Genomic DNA, 13,777 nt, shown 5'->3' on the forward strand with positions numbered 1-13,777 from the left:
TGGAAGCGGCCCAATGCTCCAGAGTCCAATATACTTATGACCCATTAACATAACTGCAAAATCTCCAATGAATTTTATGAACGGATAAATCTTTGCCTGACTATAAAAATCACAAATCCTCTCTTAAAGAAACACAACGGTGTACTTGGTCGGGCTTACTGAGCGGAGCACCTTTACTGACGTTGGTACCTAAAGAGTTAAGACTACAAACGGAGTAAAATTGAGCAAGCTTTCAAAGATGTCAACAGGCTTCCATACAAGACAAGCAATGTACACATTTACAATGGCGAAACGACACAAACTGGACGCCTACAGCAGACAACATTCAACACAAGACTGTCCACTTATTACCTCCATTTATAGCATAGGGGTCATGACCTATGATAGTTTATCTTTTCCTTACAGCTTATTGTTCATTTTGGCCGGGGAATGCTGGGGAGACGAAACAGGAGTCTCATACCAGGCTACCAGCCTGATGACTACATTCTTACAGCTTTGACATGGGACGGCTCAAGGTTGCTTCAATGGTTCCGTGTGGTTCATCCGTCGGCAGGTACACATCATCAGCAAACTGATCAACACAAAATATATCTCGGTTTACGTTGATAAGATATGAAAACTCTGAATAAGCTTAACATGGAATAGAGCACAAGAATGTATAAACTACAACTGGACACTGTACATTTCTATCCTGGAGAGTAATTCAATAGGCAGAGAGGAAACAACAAAATTCATAAATTTTATACAGTAGAGGAAATTTTACCTTCACCAACGGAGTTTCTTTGCTCCCCAAGTTGACAGGCAGAAAGTGAAGGTTCGGCATTCTAAGCTGAATCGACGATATATCTGGGAACCTTTGAAGTGCACATGTATATTCAGTGCAACTCATCAAAGAAAATTGTGTACATATTTTAAGGGGCTGAAAAACAAGAGACGACCAAATCAGAGTTACAAACCTTGTAAGAACTTCTTTGGCCATGAGGTATAGTGTATTCTGTACAGATGGACTATACACACCAACATCAGCAGGGCCAAAGAACGTCTCTGCAAGAACTTTCTTTACATCCTGATATCTTTGCGTAAAGCAGAATGGCTTTGATGGTAGCTGCGAAACATGTTCAAAAGGATACCTGGATACAGAAAAAGGAAGTGCACGCAAAACAGCATGACCCATAAATAACTGGATATCCCTGTCTCATTTCTTGCTATTTTGCAAATTAGAAAGTTATGACTTCTGAATACATGACTTGTAGACATGTAGATGAATTCCTATCAGCTTGAATTCCCAAAAATAAAAGATAATCGCAACATCTGAACTACAGTAGTGGCTTGTCCAGAACATTGTAACAGCATTGTTTCTCAACTGTATGTAGATAGAACAATTTAAATTGAAAGATGGTCTAAGAACTCAGAAGGGAAGAGAGTTACCTCCACCAAGCAGTTACTTCTGTTGCTACTATCCTTTCCCTTGTATCAGGAAGAAGTCTATAGCGATCCGTCACAAACCCTTCAAACCCAGACTGAGAAGTAGCAGTCAAATTTTAGAATTTACTTCCGTGATACTGGAGAAAAACAACTCTAGTTCATTTAAGAATTTTATCAAGTAAACTTCAGCTAACAAAGTGGCAACCTGAGGAAATGTATTAAATCACTGGAAACATGACATGGTTTAACCCCCATCTTCTGAAGGACCATTTCACAACTCAACCAACCAAACCAAGAGGTAAAAAGAAGGAACAAGCTCAGCCAGAACACTGGCAACCCAGGCGCTGGCCTCCACCTGACTAGTTTGCCTAGCGCCTAAGAGAACACCGGCTATTATAGATCTACTAACTTATCACAACATAGTTCATAACTTATGCAGGCTAGGATGAACACACTAGTTTATACAGAACTAATCAACCTCGACCAGAACAGAAGAGTTAAGATAAAGTGGTAAACATGGTGAGTGATGGCCCAACTATCACGAAAAAAAAGTTGAAGAAATACCTGAGTTGTCTTTAGCAGCGAATACCCTTGGATTCCAGAATTTATAAGCAGGCTTCCAGATTTTTTGACAATGACCTCTGTGCTGTGCTTCTCAACACCAACTTTGAACCCTATAAATAGTGGTACAATATGCAGTCTGTTTCTCAGACATTGTGTGAAATTCGGCATTTGAAAAGTAAATAAACATGGGAGGTCGCTAGGATAAATTTCATTCAGCTATATAGTACTACATCCGTCCGAAAAACGTCATTCTAGTTTTCTCCTAAGTCAAACTATTTTAAATTTGACCAAATTTATAAAAAATATACCAACATTTATATTACCAAATAAGCATCATTAGATATATCATGGAACATATTTTCGTATTTATGCCTATTTTGGTGTCATAAACGTTGACAACCTTTTATATAAACTTGGTCAAACTTAAGATAATCTCAGTTTTATTTTTTTTGGGGGTGGGGGGGTGGGGGGGGGGGGGGGGGGGGGGGGGGGGGGGGGGGGGGGAGGTAGTAAAATAAAATTGATTCTTGAAGTAGATGAACAGCACTGTCAGAGTTACTCTTTCACCCCATGTACAAATATACAAATACTAGTGCATACAAATTGGAAAGAATCCAGGTATAAGTGGGATCCTGGATTCCTGGCTAATGGGTCAGTTTTTTCCTAATCTGTAACACATTTGGGGAGTGAATATATTACTTGAAAACAGAATGTTCTCATATTTAGTACTAAGGGGCAGAATTACTAGCCAAAAAAATGTTCAGAAAATTTGGAGATGGAACAAAGTTTTCTAATATATGTGTGCAACTGTTGGCTTCAGCATTGGTTCTTTCAAATCTCTGCTAAATGAATCTTGAGCACTGAATGATGTGTGAGTGTATTGTGCATAACTGGGCAGGGCGTCACTGTCACAATGTTTAAACCAGAAAAGTTGTTGATTGTTAGAGTTAGGTATTTCCATGTAAGTTATGGAAAAGAAAAAAAATTACGCTGAGCATATAGTGCATACTAGTGACTTGTCAGTTGTAATCCCAGTGCTATACCTCATGTCACTCAGACACTCACACATGGGGCCGCCCATACTAGGCTGTTCCTTGGAACAGGAGTATGGAGTAATTACAGAAGTGAGTAATAAACAGTCTCACATTGAAAGATGCCAAATGGCAATTGAAAATTTCGACAAGAGACACGAGGATGGGGGACCAAGGAAAAGTTTCCTTGTAGGCAGGCAAAGCTCCAAATTTGGCGGATACTGTATATCCTATCCTACTATCCGCAGGGACCAAGGAAAAGATTTGCCAAGGAAACGTTCACGACTCTTCCTCATTTTACTTCAAACAATCAAGGACTAAGATAGCCGATAATCTTTCTCACCGTGCGAATGAGGCTTTCCGTCGACAGCCACACGCTCCCATGGGCGCTCCACGATAGTCACCGTGGCCTCTGAAACCTGCCCCGAAACGGCAGCACGAAGAGATCCATAAGAATCCCATCTTGACCCCTCAGAAGCAAACAACCAACCCGGATACAACAAGTCTCGAGTCGCTATACCTGAGGGTACAACGACGTGAAATGCCTTCCAAGAATCACCGCGAATTCCTCCATGGACACCACTTCCGTGCACTCTTTCGCCTTGACATACACCTGCACAAGCGAAGCCGTACCAAATCAGTAGCCCAGAAGCTGCCAGAGCCGCTTTGGGGCGGCGGAGGAAGGAGGAAGCAAAGAAAGACTGGTGGAACACTGGAACGTACGGTGTTCTTGATGGAATCTGTGGCGACGATGGCGGAGTTGTCGCTGGAGGTGTAGGAGGGGAGGCAGTCGGAGACGATGCTGACGGCGACGTTCCACTCGACGATGACGTCGCCCCCCGCCGCGGCCGGGCGGCGCCAGACGCGGGAGACGCGGACGCGGGACTTGCCGTGCCGGCCCTGGAACTGGAAGTTCTCGGCCATGGCCGCCGCGGGGATCTGATCTGTGATGCTGAGTGTGGCGCGAGTGCGATGCGATCGCTGGGTCTGGATTTGCGTTGCGCTTGCGCCGAGAGGGATTGGCCTTTTGTAGACGGACGTGGGACCTGGCTGCAGCAAAAGTGCCGTGGGCTGTTCTTGCTCTGTTCGTTTACTGTGGCCCGTATTCTTGCTCTGTTCAGACGGCGTATCTGGATATGTTATTGAGTCGATGACAAAAATGGCCCGCACGTCAGTAGGCAACTGGAGCTTGTATCTACTGATGTCGTTTGGTGACAATGTCGTCAATCCATATCCATTTCCAAGAATCTTACGAAATAATATCAATCTTTCAACATACCTCAAATTTTATAGTGTTTCGATTTTATATTAAGGTTCCTTAATTCTATGTAAAATTTCATAGTACTACAATTGTATAAGATACTACATAAATAACTTTCTAAATAATTTAGTTACGATAAAATACTATTTAAAGTTAAAGAACATTTGAAATTTAAATATGAAATATATATATATATATATATATATATATATATATATATATATATATATATATAAAGTCAAACAAATTAATCAAAATTAATATTATAGACTTAAATCTTTAACACGTACTTATTACAGTCTTATCTTATAATAAAATATAATTTAGAATAATAGAATCCGATACTATCATCATATCAGTTAACAATCTTTGATGGTGACAGAGGCCGAACGATTCTTCGTGAATTTTGACAAGAGAATCCGATACTATCATCATATCAGTTAACAATCTTTGATGGGTTCAGCACTTTTTCATGGTTTCAGACTTTGGGCATGTTTTAATTCACCAGGGCTAACAGTTTAAAATTAGTACTAATATATTCAACGAGGTCTGCTAATAGATTAAATAACTATTAGCTAGAAGACTAGTTCCCTAGCAAGTCTAAGGATGCTAATAGGTGCCAACCATCAGTTAGTAACTTATAAAAAGGCAGGTCTAAAATGCCTTCTACTATTAGTTAACTAGCTAATAGTAAGTATTTCCTTCTATTCAAAATTATAAATATTTTGATTTTCTAGATACAAAGCTTTTGTTATACACTAGGCTACAGCTCAGCTGTTTGCTGCACTGTTTGCTATACTGTACTGCACTACTTTGCAGCAGCAACAGTGCCGCTGCTAGTAGGTGCAGCCAGCTGGGCCATACATTATGTCTAGATATACAGTAAAAGATGAAGATATCCCGTGAGGCCGCGACGAGTAGGCGATTGGGGACCACGCGACGCTTCTTCCTCCTCACCGGCGCCGCCCCCACTGGCACCCCTCACGCCTCCACTACCCGCAGCCAGCGGCTCCCACCGCCTCGCCACGCCACCCACCTCCCACCACTGCCCCTCGACCCCGCCCTACTCTAATCACAGGGTTGCCAGCAGACTACTTCAGGGCGACACCCCCGCTGCCCCAGCGGATGGCGCCCTGGCCGCCCCGCCTCGCCGTCATCTTGCCCACCACCACCGCCCCACAAAACCTCTTCTACACCCGCAGGTGGGTGAATCCCCTCCCGGAACCCTAACCCCGGCTCCGAGCGGCTCTTCTTCTTCCCCTCCGACGGGGCGCGGAAGGGTCGCACAAGTACGCGAAGGCGCGATCCATCGCGTGTTTGAGTTTGCGATAGTAAAGCAATATATCTAGAAAAATGAAAAGGTCTTATAATTTACAATAGATGAAATAGTTATGAGCTAGCTAACTATTAATGCCAGTGGATCTAAACAAACCCTTCCCAACTCCACCCGCCAAAAGAATGTAATTCCAGGTTTTGAGCCGGTCAAAGTTTGTTAAGTTTGGCCAAGTTTGTAAAAAATAGTATCAAATTTATATTTTCAAATAAGTTTATTATATAAGTATATTCTATAAGTAATACAATGATATGTATTTGGTATTATAGAAAGTAGTACTTTTATATAGATTTAGTTAAACTTAAATTTGCTTGATTTCTCAAAAGTAAAGTTATATATTTTTTGGAATGGAGGGACTACCATTTCGTATTTTGATCCTCGACCATTTTGGCGACTGAGGGTGGAATTTTATAACCTATATTAGTTTCTAAGATGTTGCTGTAAAACTTACGTAGTTGCAGCTGTACTGATATTGGCCTGAAACAAATGTTTGGAGTTTTAAATCCATAATATACCGCTTTACGTATCGTTTTTAAAGTGAAAAAAAAAATAACCTTGTACTGAGTACTGACCCGGCGGCGCGTCAAAGGCTGAAGCGAGGACACTGGACAAGTTCGTGCAGCATGCTGCAGTTGAATTGAGCTAGCTCCCCGCTCAGCAGAGAACCCCACTTCCTGCACATGGTTTTATTTTTGGACCCGCACCCTGTTTTCTGCAACAACTGCAGCCCATTGTTTTGCGCTTTGCTTGAGACGTGGGGTGGAAGGTATTTTTACTTCTGAACTATTCACGAGTGCTGCTTCCAACTGAAAAGTAAAATGCTGACGGATTAATTTACCCGTAAATAGCACTTGAGGCCAACATATGCTCAATCATCGGATGATCATTGACCCATGCTGATGTTATCAGGGGCGCCATATACTAGTTCCAAACTACGCAAAACAACCTGGTCTTATTGCCGTTTGGAAACCGAGGCAGAAGAACACCAAAGAGAAGTTGTTGAAGGAGAATGCTGATGATGACCATGCCATTTGTATAGTATAGTACTTACAATCTTGAGGATACTGGAGCTTTTATACTACACACACACACAAAAAAAGGGAGGATACTGGAGCTTCTCTGTAAATTCTGTGTGCTTCATTTTCTAGTTGTTCACTGTATGGATAGATTGTTTATATTAGCCTTAGCTTGCATTAAATCTTATGCAGCATAATTTAAGTTAGTATAAACGTATTGTTCTGGTGCTTGGTTGTCTTGCACAGTCCAACTGATGTTCTGGTGCAGTCACGTCCATACTAGACTAGTAGAGGTCTCAATTTTTTTTTTTTTTTTTTGGAAACTGGGTAATGTATTACTCGTGAGCTGACAAATCGTCAGCGACAATTACTTTGATACGTTCTGGGAGGGAGCTTAGGATTTGCTCGACTCCATCACGCTCATACCCACTGGCAGCTATTTCATGAGCCACCCTAGGGGTAGGAACGGTGAGAATATTTTATTTTGTCTTATCGGCTTGTACAAATTTATATATTGTCTAATATGACCAAATTTGACGTACTCCCTGAGTCCCTGAATCCGTGCTAGTCAAATTATTTTAATTTTGACTAACTTTGTAGGAAAATGTAACAACACCTATGATATAAAATGAGCACATTACAAAAATATATTATATGGCGTATCTATGATACTAATTTTATGTCATAAATCTTAACGGTTTTTTCTAAAAATTTGGTCAAAGTTTAAAAAGTTTGACTTAAGACAACTCTAAGAATCTATTTATTCAATGACAGAGGAAGTAACAGTTTTTTTTTTGGGAAGAAAACAGAGGGAGTAACAGTTAACGTTACATTAAGTCTGCTTTGAGCATTATACAAACCTGCATAAGAATTTTCATGGACAACCAAGCACAAACAAACTACATTGCACAGACCTGAATACATGCAAAATGCTAGTGGATTTAAGTATAGACTCATGCTATCTATTATTCCTAGACAAATGTTGGAAACGTGAAAAGTCATAAAAACATACTTTGTGGTTTTGTTTTTCTGAAAAAAACTTGACACGTCCATAATTCATCCATATCTATTTTTATTATAAAAGTTGAGGTTCAAAATCAATTTTGAAAACAACAAACCGTATGCAGGGATGCACCCATCATCAGCATAGCCTCTTAACTTAGGCCATGTTTGAGATCGCTTTTGCAATTGATTCTCAAGAAAAAAAGTAAGTTACACCCCCAAAACGATACGCTTCTAATACATAAATCAAATACAAGAAATCACCAAACTATCCAGTAACGATTCACCTTACAAATAGGCTAGTCAAAGGTTTTGTGTACATACACAAACCTCAGCCCAGTCTTGCTTCTCTGTGTAAAACCTGAAAAGAATATATTAAAATCAGCTTATTCAAAAGTATAGTCAAACGAACAGATGCAATTACAAAATGCATGCGATAAAATTTCTGGACCATTGACAAATAAATATGCATGGAATGCTTCTTTACTGTTGAAATCAAACGTCTTTAGCAAGGGAGGTAACACTAATTAGCTTATTGTAGACAGATGATAATTTTGACTTAACTAAGTCAAAGTTTAATCAGCCTACATGCCTGACAGAAAGAAAATTATGTTAGACTTCTAAATTTTGTCTAATTGGATGAAAAGTTTCTAAGTTTTTTTTTTTGTTAACTATACTATATCAGATTGTGGCCTGAATTCAAGTTAGTGACATGACAAGTGGTTGACTTACAGCATAGTTCATGATAATGCATGGTATTTGTATAATTGTTGTCATCAATAAGAACAACAGAGATTATTTAAATTTCTAAATTAGCAATACTATAATTTTCTATTCATTTTTTTCTGATCCAGGCTGTAAAAGAACATAAATCTTCTACCTCTTCAGCAAACTTTATCAGGATTGTCGTCCTTGGCCTTTGCTGACCTTCAATTGGCACAAAATGTGCAGTAACTACGGCAGGAAAGCCAGCATTATCTAATACACCCTACAAAAAGTTACAAAGTAATATTGATATATTGCTCCAGTAAAATGATAAGGTCAGTGGTCATGGTCACTAGTACTGGATTTCCACCTTTACAATTCCCGCAACAAAAGCTCCACAGTTGAATGCTCCCATGTCTTTTGGCACGGAAATGAAACTGTTCAAACAGAAAAGTATCGAACTTTAGACTTGTAGAAAAAGAAATGCATTATAAACTCCACGAAAGTTCAGAGACCGGTTAACAAGAAGCTCCTTTTCACTGATCATGTATTCATCCTCATGTTCTGTTCCCTTCTCAAGTGAGTCAGCCACCTGGCACATAATAAAGCAACTACGAGATTAACAAACAATCGTGTGAACAAAGTCCAGTCATAACAAGAATACCACAGGTTAACATTTACTGTCAACCATATTAACTTATTGAGAGGTATAAATTCTTATGTAACACAGCCATAAGAAGTTGGTTTACATGCGGAGACCAAACCTAAGCAAGCTGACTTGAGAGAAATATCAACCCTGTAAAACTATTATCCTGCAGGTGCTTAGAAAACATGCAACCACCCATATTAACTTCTAACATGAGTCCAAGAGTACTCATTGCATGCTACTGCACTATAAGCATTATTCAAGATATCCTATTAAGCATAATAATTCAGTCTTATCCTAAAGATGCTTGTACTAATGAGCATGCCTGGCAGTGTTCCAAAATGGCCTCCCTAATAAAGATTTAAGTGTTAATATATGATGACTGGTTAAACAGCAGGATCAGTTCGGTTAAGCCATATAGCCACCACCAGGCAGGTAATTAAATGAATATTACTAAAGCTTTTGAAACTATGGTATTTGGAAAGGGAACTAGATATTGTGCATATTTAAAAGGAGCGAGGCACAATGAGTGGTCACGCTAGTTATGCACAAAGTGGTATAAAGCAAGTGAGGGATAAGTTGTCATCTACGACCGTACAAGGAGATTTTGACATGTTTTGTAGTATATGAACATGTGTTGCCCATCTGACAGCTCAGAACAAATAGGTATGTTCTTGAACAATTCCAGTTTTTAGGCTTATTGCCTCTACGTAAGTTCAATATAGTCATAAAAAAGAAGCACAAACTAAGAAAGTTACTTAGTCAATATACTTCTTGATGTGGTGTAGCTGCCATCAGGGCATTACGTGCCACTTGAGTTTGGGGGTCCATCAGTCATCTAGTTCATGACATTATAATTTTACAATCTAGGAATCATTGGTAGTAAAGTTTTATGAATACAAATTGTAATCACCCAACTGCGAGAATGGACATGAATCAGAAAAGACAGTCACAGGCAGGACATAATACCTTTCCAAACAACACTTTCCAAACAGTACTGTGGATGAATGATAAAATACCCAGAAGTCGTGTCTCTCGTCTATTTCCCTGAAGTAACAATCTAATTATCTTCCAGACATGACTACCTCAAAACGAGAAGAATATATATAATAACATGGAGATCACGTTTTCTTTAATAAAAAAAAACTGTTCATTGCACATATTATACCAAATGAACCTTTTATCCTATAAAATTCAATAAAAAGCAAAGAGCTGATGCAGTGACCCTACATTTGGTATTGTTTGATTAGTCCAAGAAAATCCATAACTATGTTATATGCTGAATGTACAGTGCTTGGATACTCATATATGATATATATCAGATTTTAATTATCCAAACAAAATTATTTTTGTAAAAGGAAATATGACTATAAAAAATTATTTGCAAAAATGGAGCATCAAAATTGTTACAGTATTTTATAATGATCATTATATAACCAAGCAAACAAACAGGTATCAAACCTTCTCCCTGTGACAGAGTAGTTCAAGCACCCTTGCACCAACCGCATAACCAGCATCCTCCAGCCTGTGCATGAAATAAAACAAACAGGTGTAGCCCAGATGAATTTATAAATCAATTTACTGAAAGAGTTTATCTGATCTGGGTATAAGTTAGTAGCATCTGCAATAAGAGCTATACCCCATGTCCCAATATCAATCAAGGCAAGATAAACAAAGGCACATGACAGAAAATAATCAATCAACCGAAATACAAATACAACAAACAAGATCAGACAAGTATAAATACACAATAGAGATACCTCCGTTCCAGCTCAGTAATGTTGTCAACTTGAGTCTGGTTGTACTGAACCAACTCAGAGAACAAGAATGCAAATGCACTCAAACTGACCTACAAAAGGCAAAATACTCAATAAGCCTGTATGGTAAAGAAAAAGACCATGTGAGAAAGCAAACTTCCTAGAAAACCTAGAGATCACCAAGCATATCAGAAAAGCTTATCATATCTTTGACCTCTCAATTGCAAAATTTGGCAGGAACTAATTAACATCACCATAAAGAAATAATCATTTAATGCCTGGCCGTTAATAAGACCATCACCAGTAAACCTTGTACTACAAAAAATGTCATGGCTGGCAAAACATATTCCCGCAAAAAGGGAAAAATCTAAGGTTACAGGTTGAAATAAAAGGGTGGAACCACTCAGGCCCAGCGTGATAAAGTTTAGGTTTGACAGATTGAGTTGTAATTAGAATGGATTCTATCTATAAAGAATCAAGGAGTCAAATTTTGTTGCCCCTACAAATACAGAGAGAATAATCAAAGGTTAAGCTGAGTTTGGGTAATTCCCCTCAGCCTTCTCGTGTCCCCGCGCCCCCTTCTCCCAGTGGCTGCACGTAGCAGCCGCCTCTCATGTATCTCACCCACACGGTTACGTCTCAGGCCTAACCGAACCCTCCCCCCAAACTAAGCACATGAAAATTTGGTAGGCGAGCCAGCTCTATTTCCACTGCAATGGGGCCCAATTCTGATCTATACAACAAATGGCAAACTGGAGGAAGAAGATCAAAGAACACATGAAGCCTCTACTGGCATATGGCGCAAAAATCAAGCAGTAGATGAAACACGAACAAACCAACCACAACACCTCCAATCTATGTTCCACAGCCAAAAAGGGGAGTAACATCACCAAAGGAGCCAATTCAGATAGATCAGCTTCTGGTGGAAAGTGAAACAAACTCAGATGGATGGGAAGGAATAACAAATTTGAAGCCAAGGACCAGGAGCCACGGTGTAAATCCAACGCGGCAATCAAAACTTGAACAAATTATTGTTTCCGGAGTACGATGATAACGACAACCCTGTACCCTGGCTATATAGATGCGGAAACTTCTGTTATATCTCAGAAAATGAAAAAAATATGTTGCTAACATTCTTCCACCTGACAGGTCACACCTTGGCATGGTTTATGCACCTAGAAAGAGAGGATACAACTGCTTCATGGCCCCTTTTTTTCTGCAACTAACAAATGCTTCAGACTTTCGGCAAGAAAGAACTCTCTGGAGCAATTGTCAAAAACTCAACAACTGGGATGGCAGGAGGGATATACAGATCAATTTCTAAACTAGATCTCTCAGGTAACAAATCTATGACTGGCCCAACAATTAATGCTATTCACAGAAGAATTAACAGATCTCTTGCGTCTCTCACATAAGTCAGGCTCTGCGGCTGATCAACAGTATTCCATCAAACACATCCGTGAAAATGCAACTACATCTCACGCCACTGCTCCCGCAGGCTGCAATACTTGCCTACAGACTACAAGCTACACCCCTAGTGCCTTCCTATTAGAGGAGTCTATGTGGGAGCAAGGAACTAGGATGGCGTTTGGTTGAGCTAAATGTAATGTAATCGGATTACTGAGGGGACCCGATGCTGATACAGCTGCTTGGTTGGGTTCGGCGCGTAATCAGATAACATCCTATTCATCGCTAATACCGCCCATCCCCAAGCCTTTTCGGATTACGCTGCCGCCGCCCCACTAGAACGTCTCGAGCGCCTCCCTCTCGCGCATGGTGTTCCTCCTGGCACCTGCGCACGATAGCGCTCTCGCCCGCGGTGTTCCTTCTGCACACGACGGCAGCCCCATGGATCCTTGACGGTGACGCTCAGCCTCTCCTCTCTCTCCAATATGAATCATCGTCTCCTCGAGCTGCTGCACATGATGCAGAGGGAGATCTGATAACAATACGGAGTCTAACCAAACAAAGCAAGGTATCGCTGTTACGGCAACAAATATGCTGTGATCCGATTTCGTTTCCATTTGCATTACCATTCTACGAACCAAACAGCGTGTAGAAGGGATCGCCATCCCAGCGCAATGAGATGCATGGCAAAAAAAAGATCGACATCTCGAGGACTAATCTAGGGAGGCAGTGCGCGCACAGATCCGATGGGAATTCAAGGCAGAGACAGCACATACCTCCTGCCTGCCACGGCTGAGGGGCTTGTCAAGTACGTTGGCGTACTGCTTCGCCTTCCCCACACCGATCATCTTGCCAGCCCCTTCACGCTGCAGATAAATTAACGTACAAGTTAGAACAGCCCATAATGAAAAATCCCCATACCATATTCAAATAAAATCGTGATAGCTAACAGGGGTGGATCCAGTAAAGGGACACGGATGTACACATGTATACCCAATATTTTTTGCAAAAACTTCGAAGTTAGGAGACTTGTCAAATAGATAAATAGCTTTAGGTTAGGGTTTCGGTGCTCACCTTGAAGGGAATGGAAGAGAGGGGGGGGGGGGGGGGGGGGGGGGGGGGGGGGGGGAGTACCTGATGCAGTGCTCGTCGCCGGTACCTGGCTTAGGGCGGCGGGGCGGCCCACCAGTCGTCGGAGAGCGAGAGGGGGGGAGAGAGGCAGACAGAACGCACGAGTAGGGATGCAGCGGACGGAAGGGGAATCGAACGTTGAAGGGCGTCAAAAAAAAAAGAGCGCACCCGATGGGCCTTCTTCTGGGCCGTTTTTTTTTTCAAATTTCTTTAGAAATTTCTGTTTTCTTTATTTTTCTTTCTCTCTCTTTTATCTTAAATTTTTTATTTTTGTTGACTTCATATGTCTTCTCGTCATGGGACACCATAAATGGCTAGTACAACATTTGTTATAGCCAAAATAATATTGGTATTTATGAGTATATAGTAAATTTGTAAATAAGTAAATGGAACTTTTATATTTTTATTAAGGCTTAATATTTTCCTATAGAAGCTAGAAGCCATTTTCACAAGAACATATAACAATTTCAAGTGTTAAATGCACCAGCGGCTTCTTAAC

The 13,777-nt window shown here is 40.5% G+C and overlaps 2 protein-coding genes across 3 annotated transcripts; both read right to left on the reverse strand.

The window, feature by feature from the left end:
• Positions 1–237: 237 nt before the first annotated feature.
• Positions 238–4,082, reverse strand: LOC136459511 (uricase-2-like). The gene is made up of 8 exons (XM_066459358.1): positions 3,744–4,082; positions 3,541–3,633; positions 3,364–3,439; positions 1,990–2,099; positions 1,429–1,520; positions 957–1,130; positions 764–854; positions 238–571 (listed from the first exon to the last, which is right to left on the reverse strand). Exons 1-8 carry the CDS (start codon positions 3,942–3,944, stop codon positions 488–490), a joined length of 921 nt encoding a protein of 306 aa, XP_066315455.1. The 5' UTR covers positions 3,945–4,082; the 3' UTR covers positions 238–487.
• A 3,596-nt stretch (positions 4,083–7,678) lies between these two features.
• LOC136459512 (uncharacterized) lies at positions 7,679–13,417 on the reverse strand. 2 transcript variants are annotated; one of them, XM_066459360.1, is made up of 9 exons: positions 13,282–13,417; positions 12,924–13,013; positions 10,744–10,832; positions 10,445–10,508; positions 9,953–10,030; positions 8,853–8,929; positions 8,708–8,774; positions 8,513–8,620; positions 7,679–7,993 (listed from the first exon to the last, which is right to left on the reverse strand). In XM_066459360.1, exons 2-9 carry the CDS (start codon positions 12,993–12,995, stop codon positions 7,964–7,966), a joined length of 585 nt encoding a protein of 194 aa, XP_066315457.1. In that variant the 5' UTR covers positions 12,996–13,013; positions 13,282–13,417; the 3' UTR covers positions 7,679–7,963. The 2 variants fall into 2 exon arrangements, with proteins under 2 accessions (XP_066315457.1, XP_066315458.1); XM_066459361.1 differs by lacking the exon at positions 13,282–13,417 and adding an exon at positions 13,222–13,256.
• Positions 13,418–13,777: the final 360 nt, after the last annotated feature.

This window comes from Miscanthus floridulus, chromosome 6 (genome assembly GCF_019320115.1).
Source record: "Miscanthus floridulus cultivar M001 chromosome 6, ASM1932011v1, whole genome shotgun sequence".
Classification (NCBI taxonomy): domain Eukaryota; kingdom Viridiplantae; phylum Streptophyta; class Magnoliopsida; order Poales; family Poaceae; genus Miscanthus; species Miscanthus floridulus.

Excerpts from the sequence above, each read along its gene's own strand:
- LOC136459511 (XM_066459358.1), bottom strand. The coding sequence starts at position 3,944 with ATGGCCGAGAACTTCCAGTTCCAGGGCCGGCACGGCAAGTCCCGCGTC. Across the intron at positions 2,100-3,363 it reads CGGAAAGCCTCATTCGCACG|GGTTCAAAGTTGGTGTTGAG; the intron begins GTGAGAAAGATT and ends CACTATTTATAG. Across the intron at positions 1,521-1,989 it reads CGCTGCTAAAGACAACTCAG|TCTGGGTTTGAAGGGTTTGT; the intron begins GTATTTCTTCAA and ends GCTACTTCTCAG.
- LOC136459512 (XM_066459360.1), bottom strand. The coding sequence starts at position 12,995 with ATGATCGGTGTGGGGAAGGCGAAGCAGTACGCCAACGTACTTGACAAG. Across the intron at positions 8,930-9,952 it reads GGAAAGTGTTGTTTGGAAAG|GTGGCTGACTCACTTGAGAA; the intron begins GTATTATGTCCT and ends ATTATGTGCCAG. Across the intron at positions 7,994-8,512 it reads TGATAAAGTTTGCTGAAGAG|GTTTTACACAGAGAAGCAAG; the intron begins GTAGAAGATTTA and ends TATTCTTTTCAG.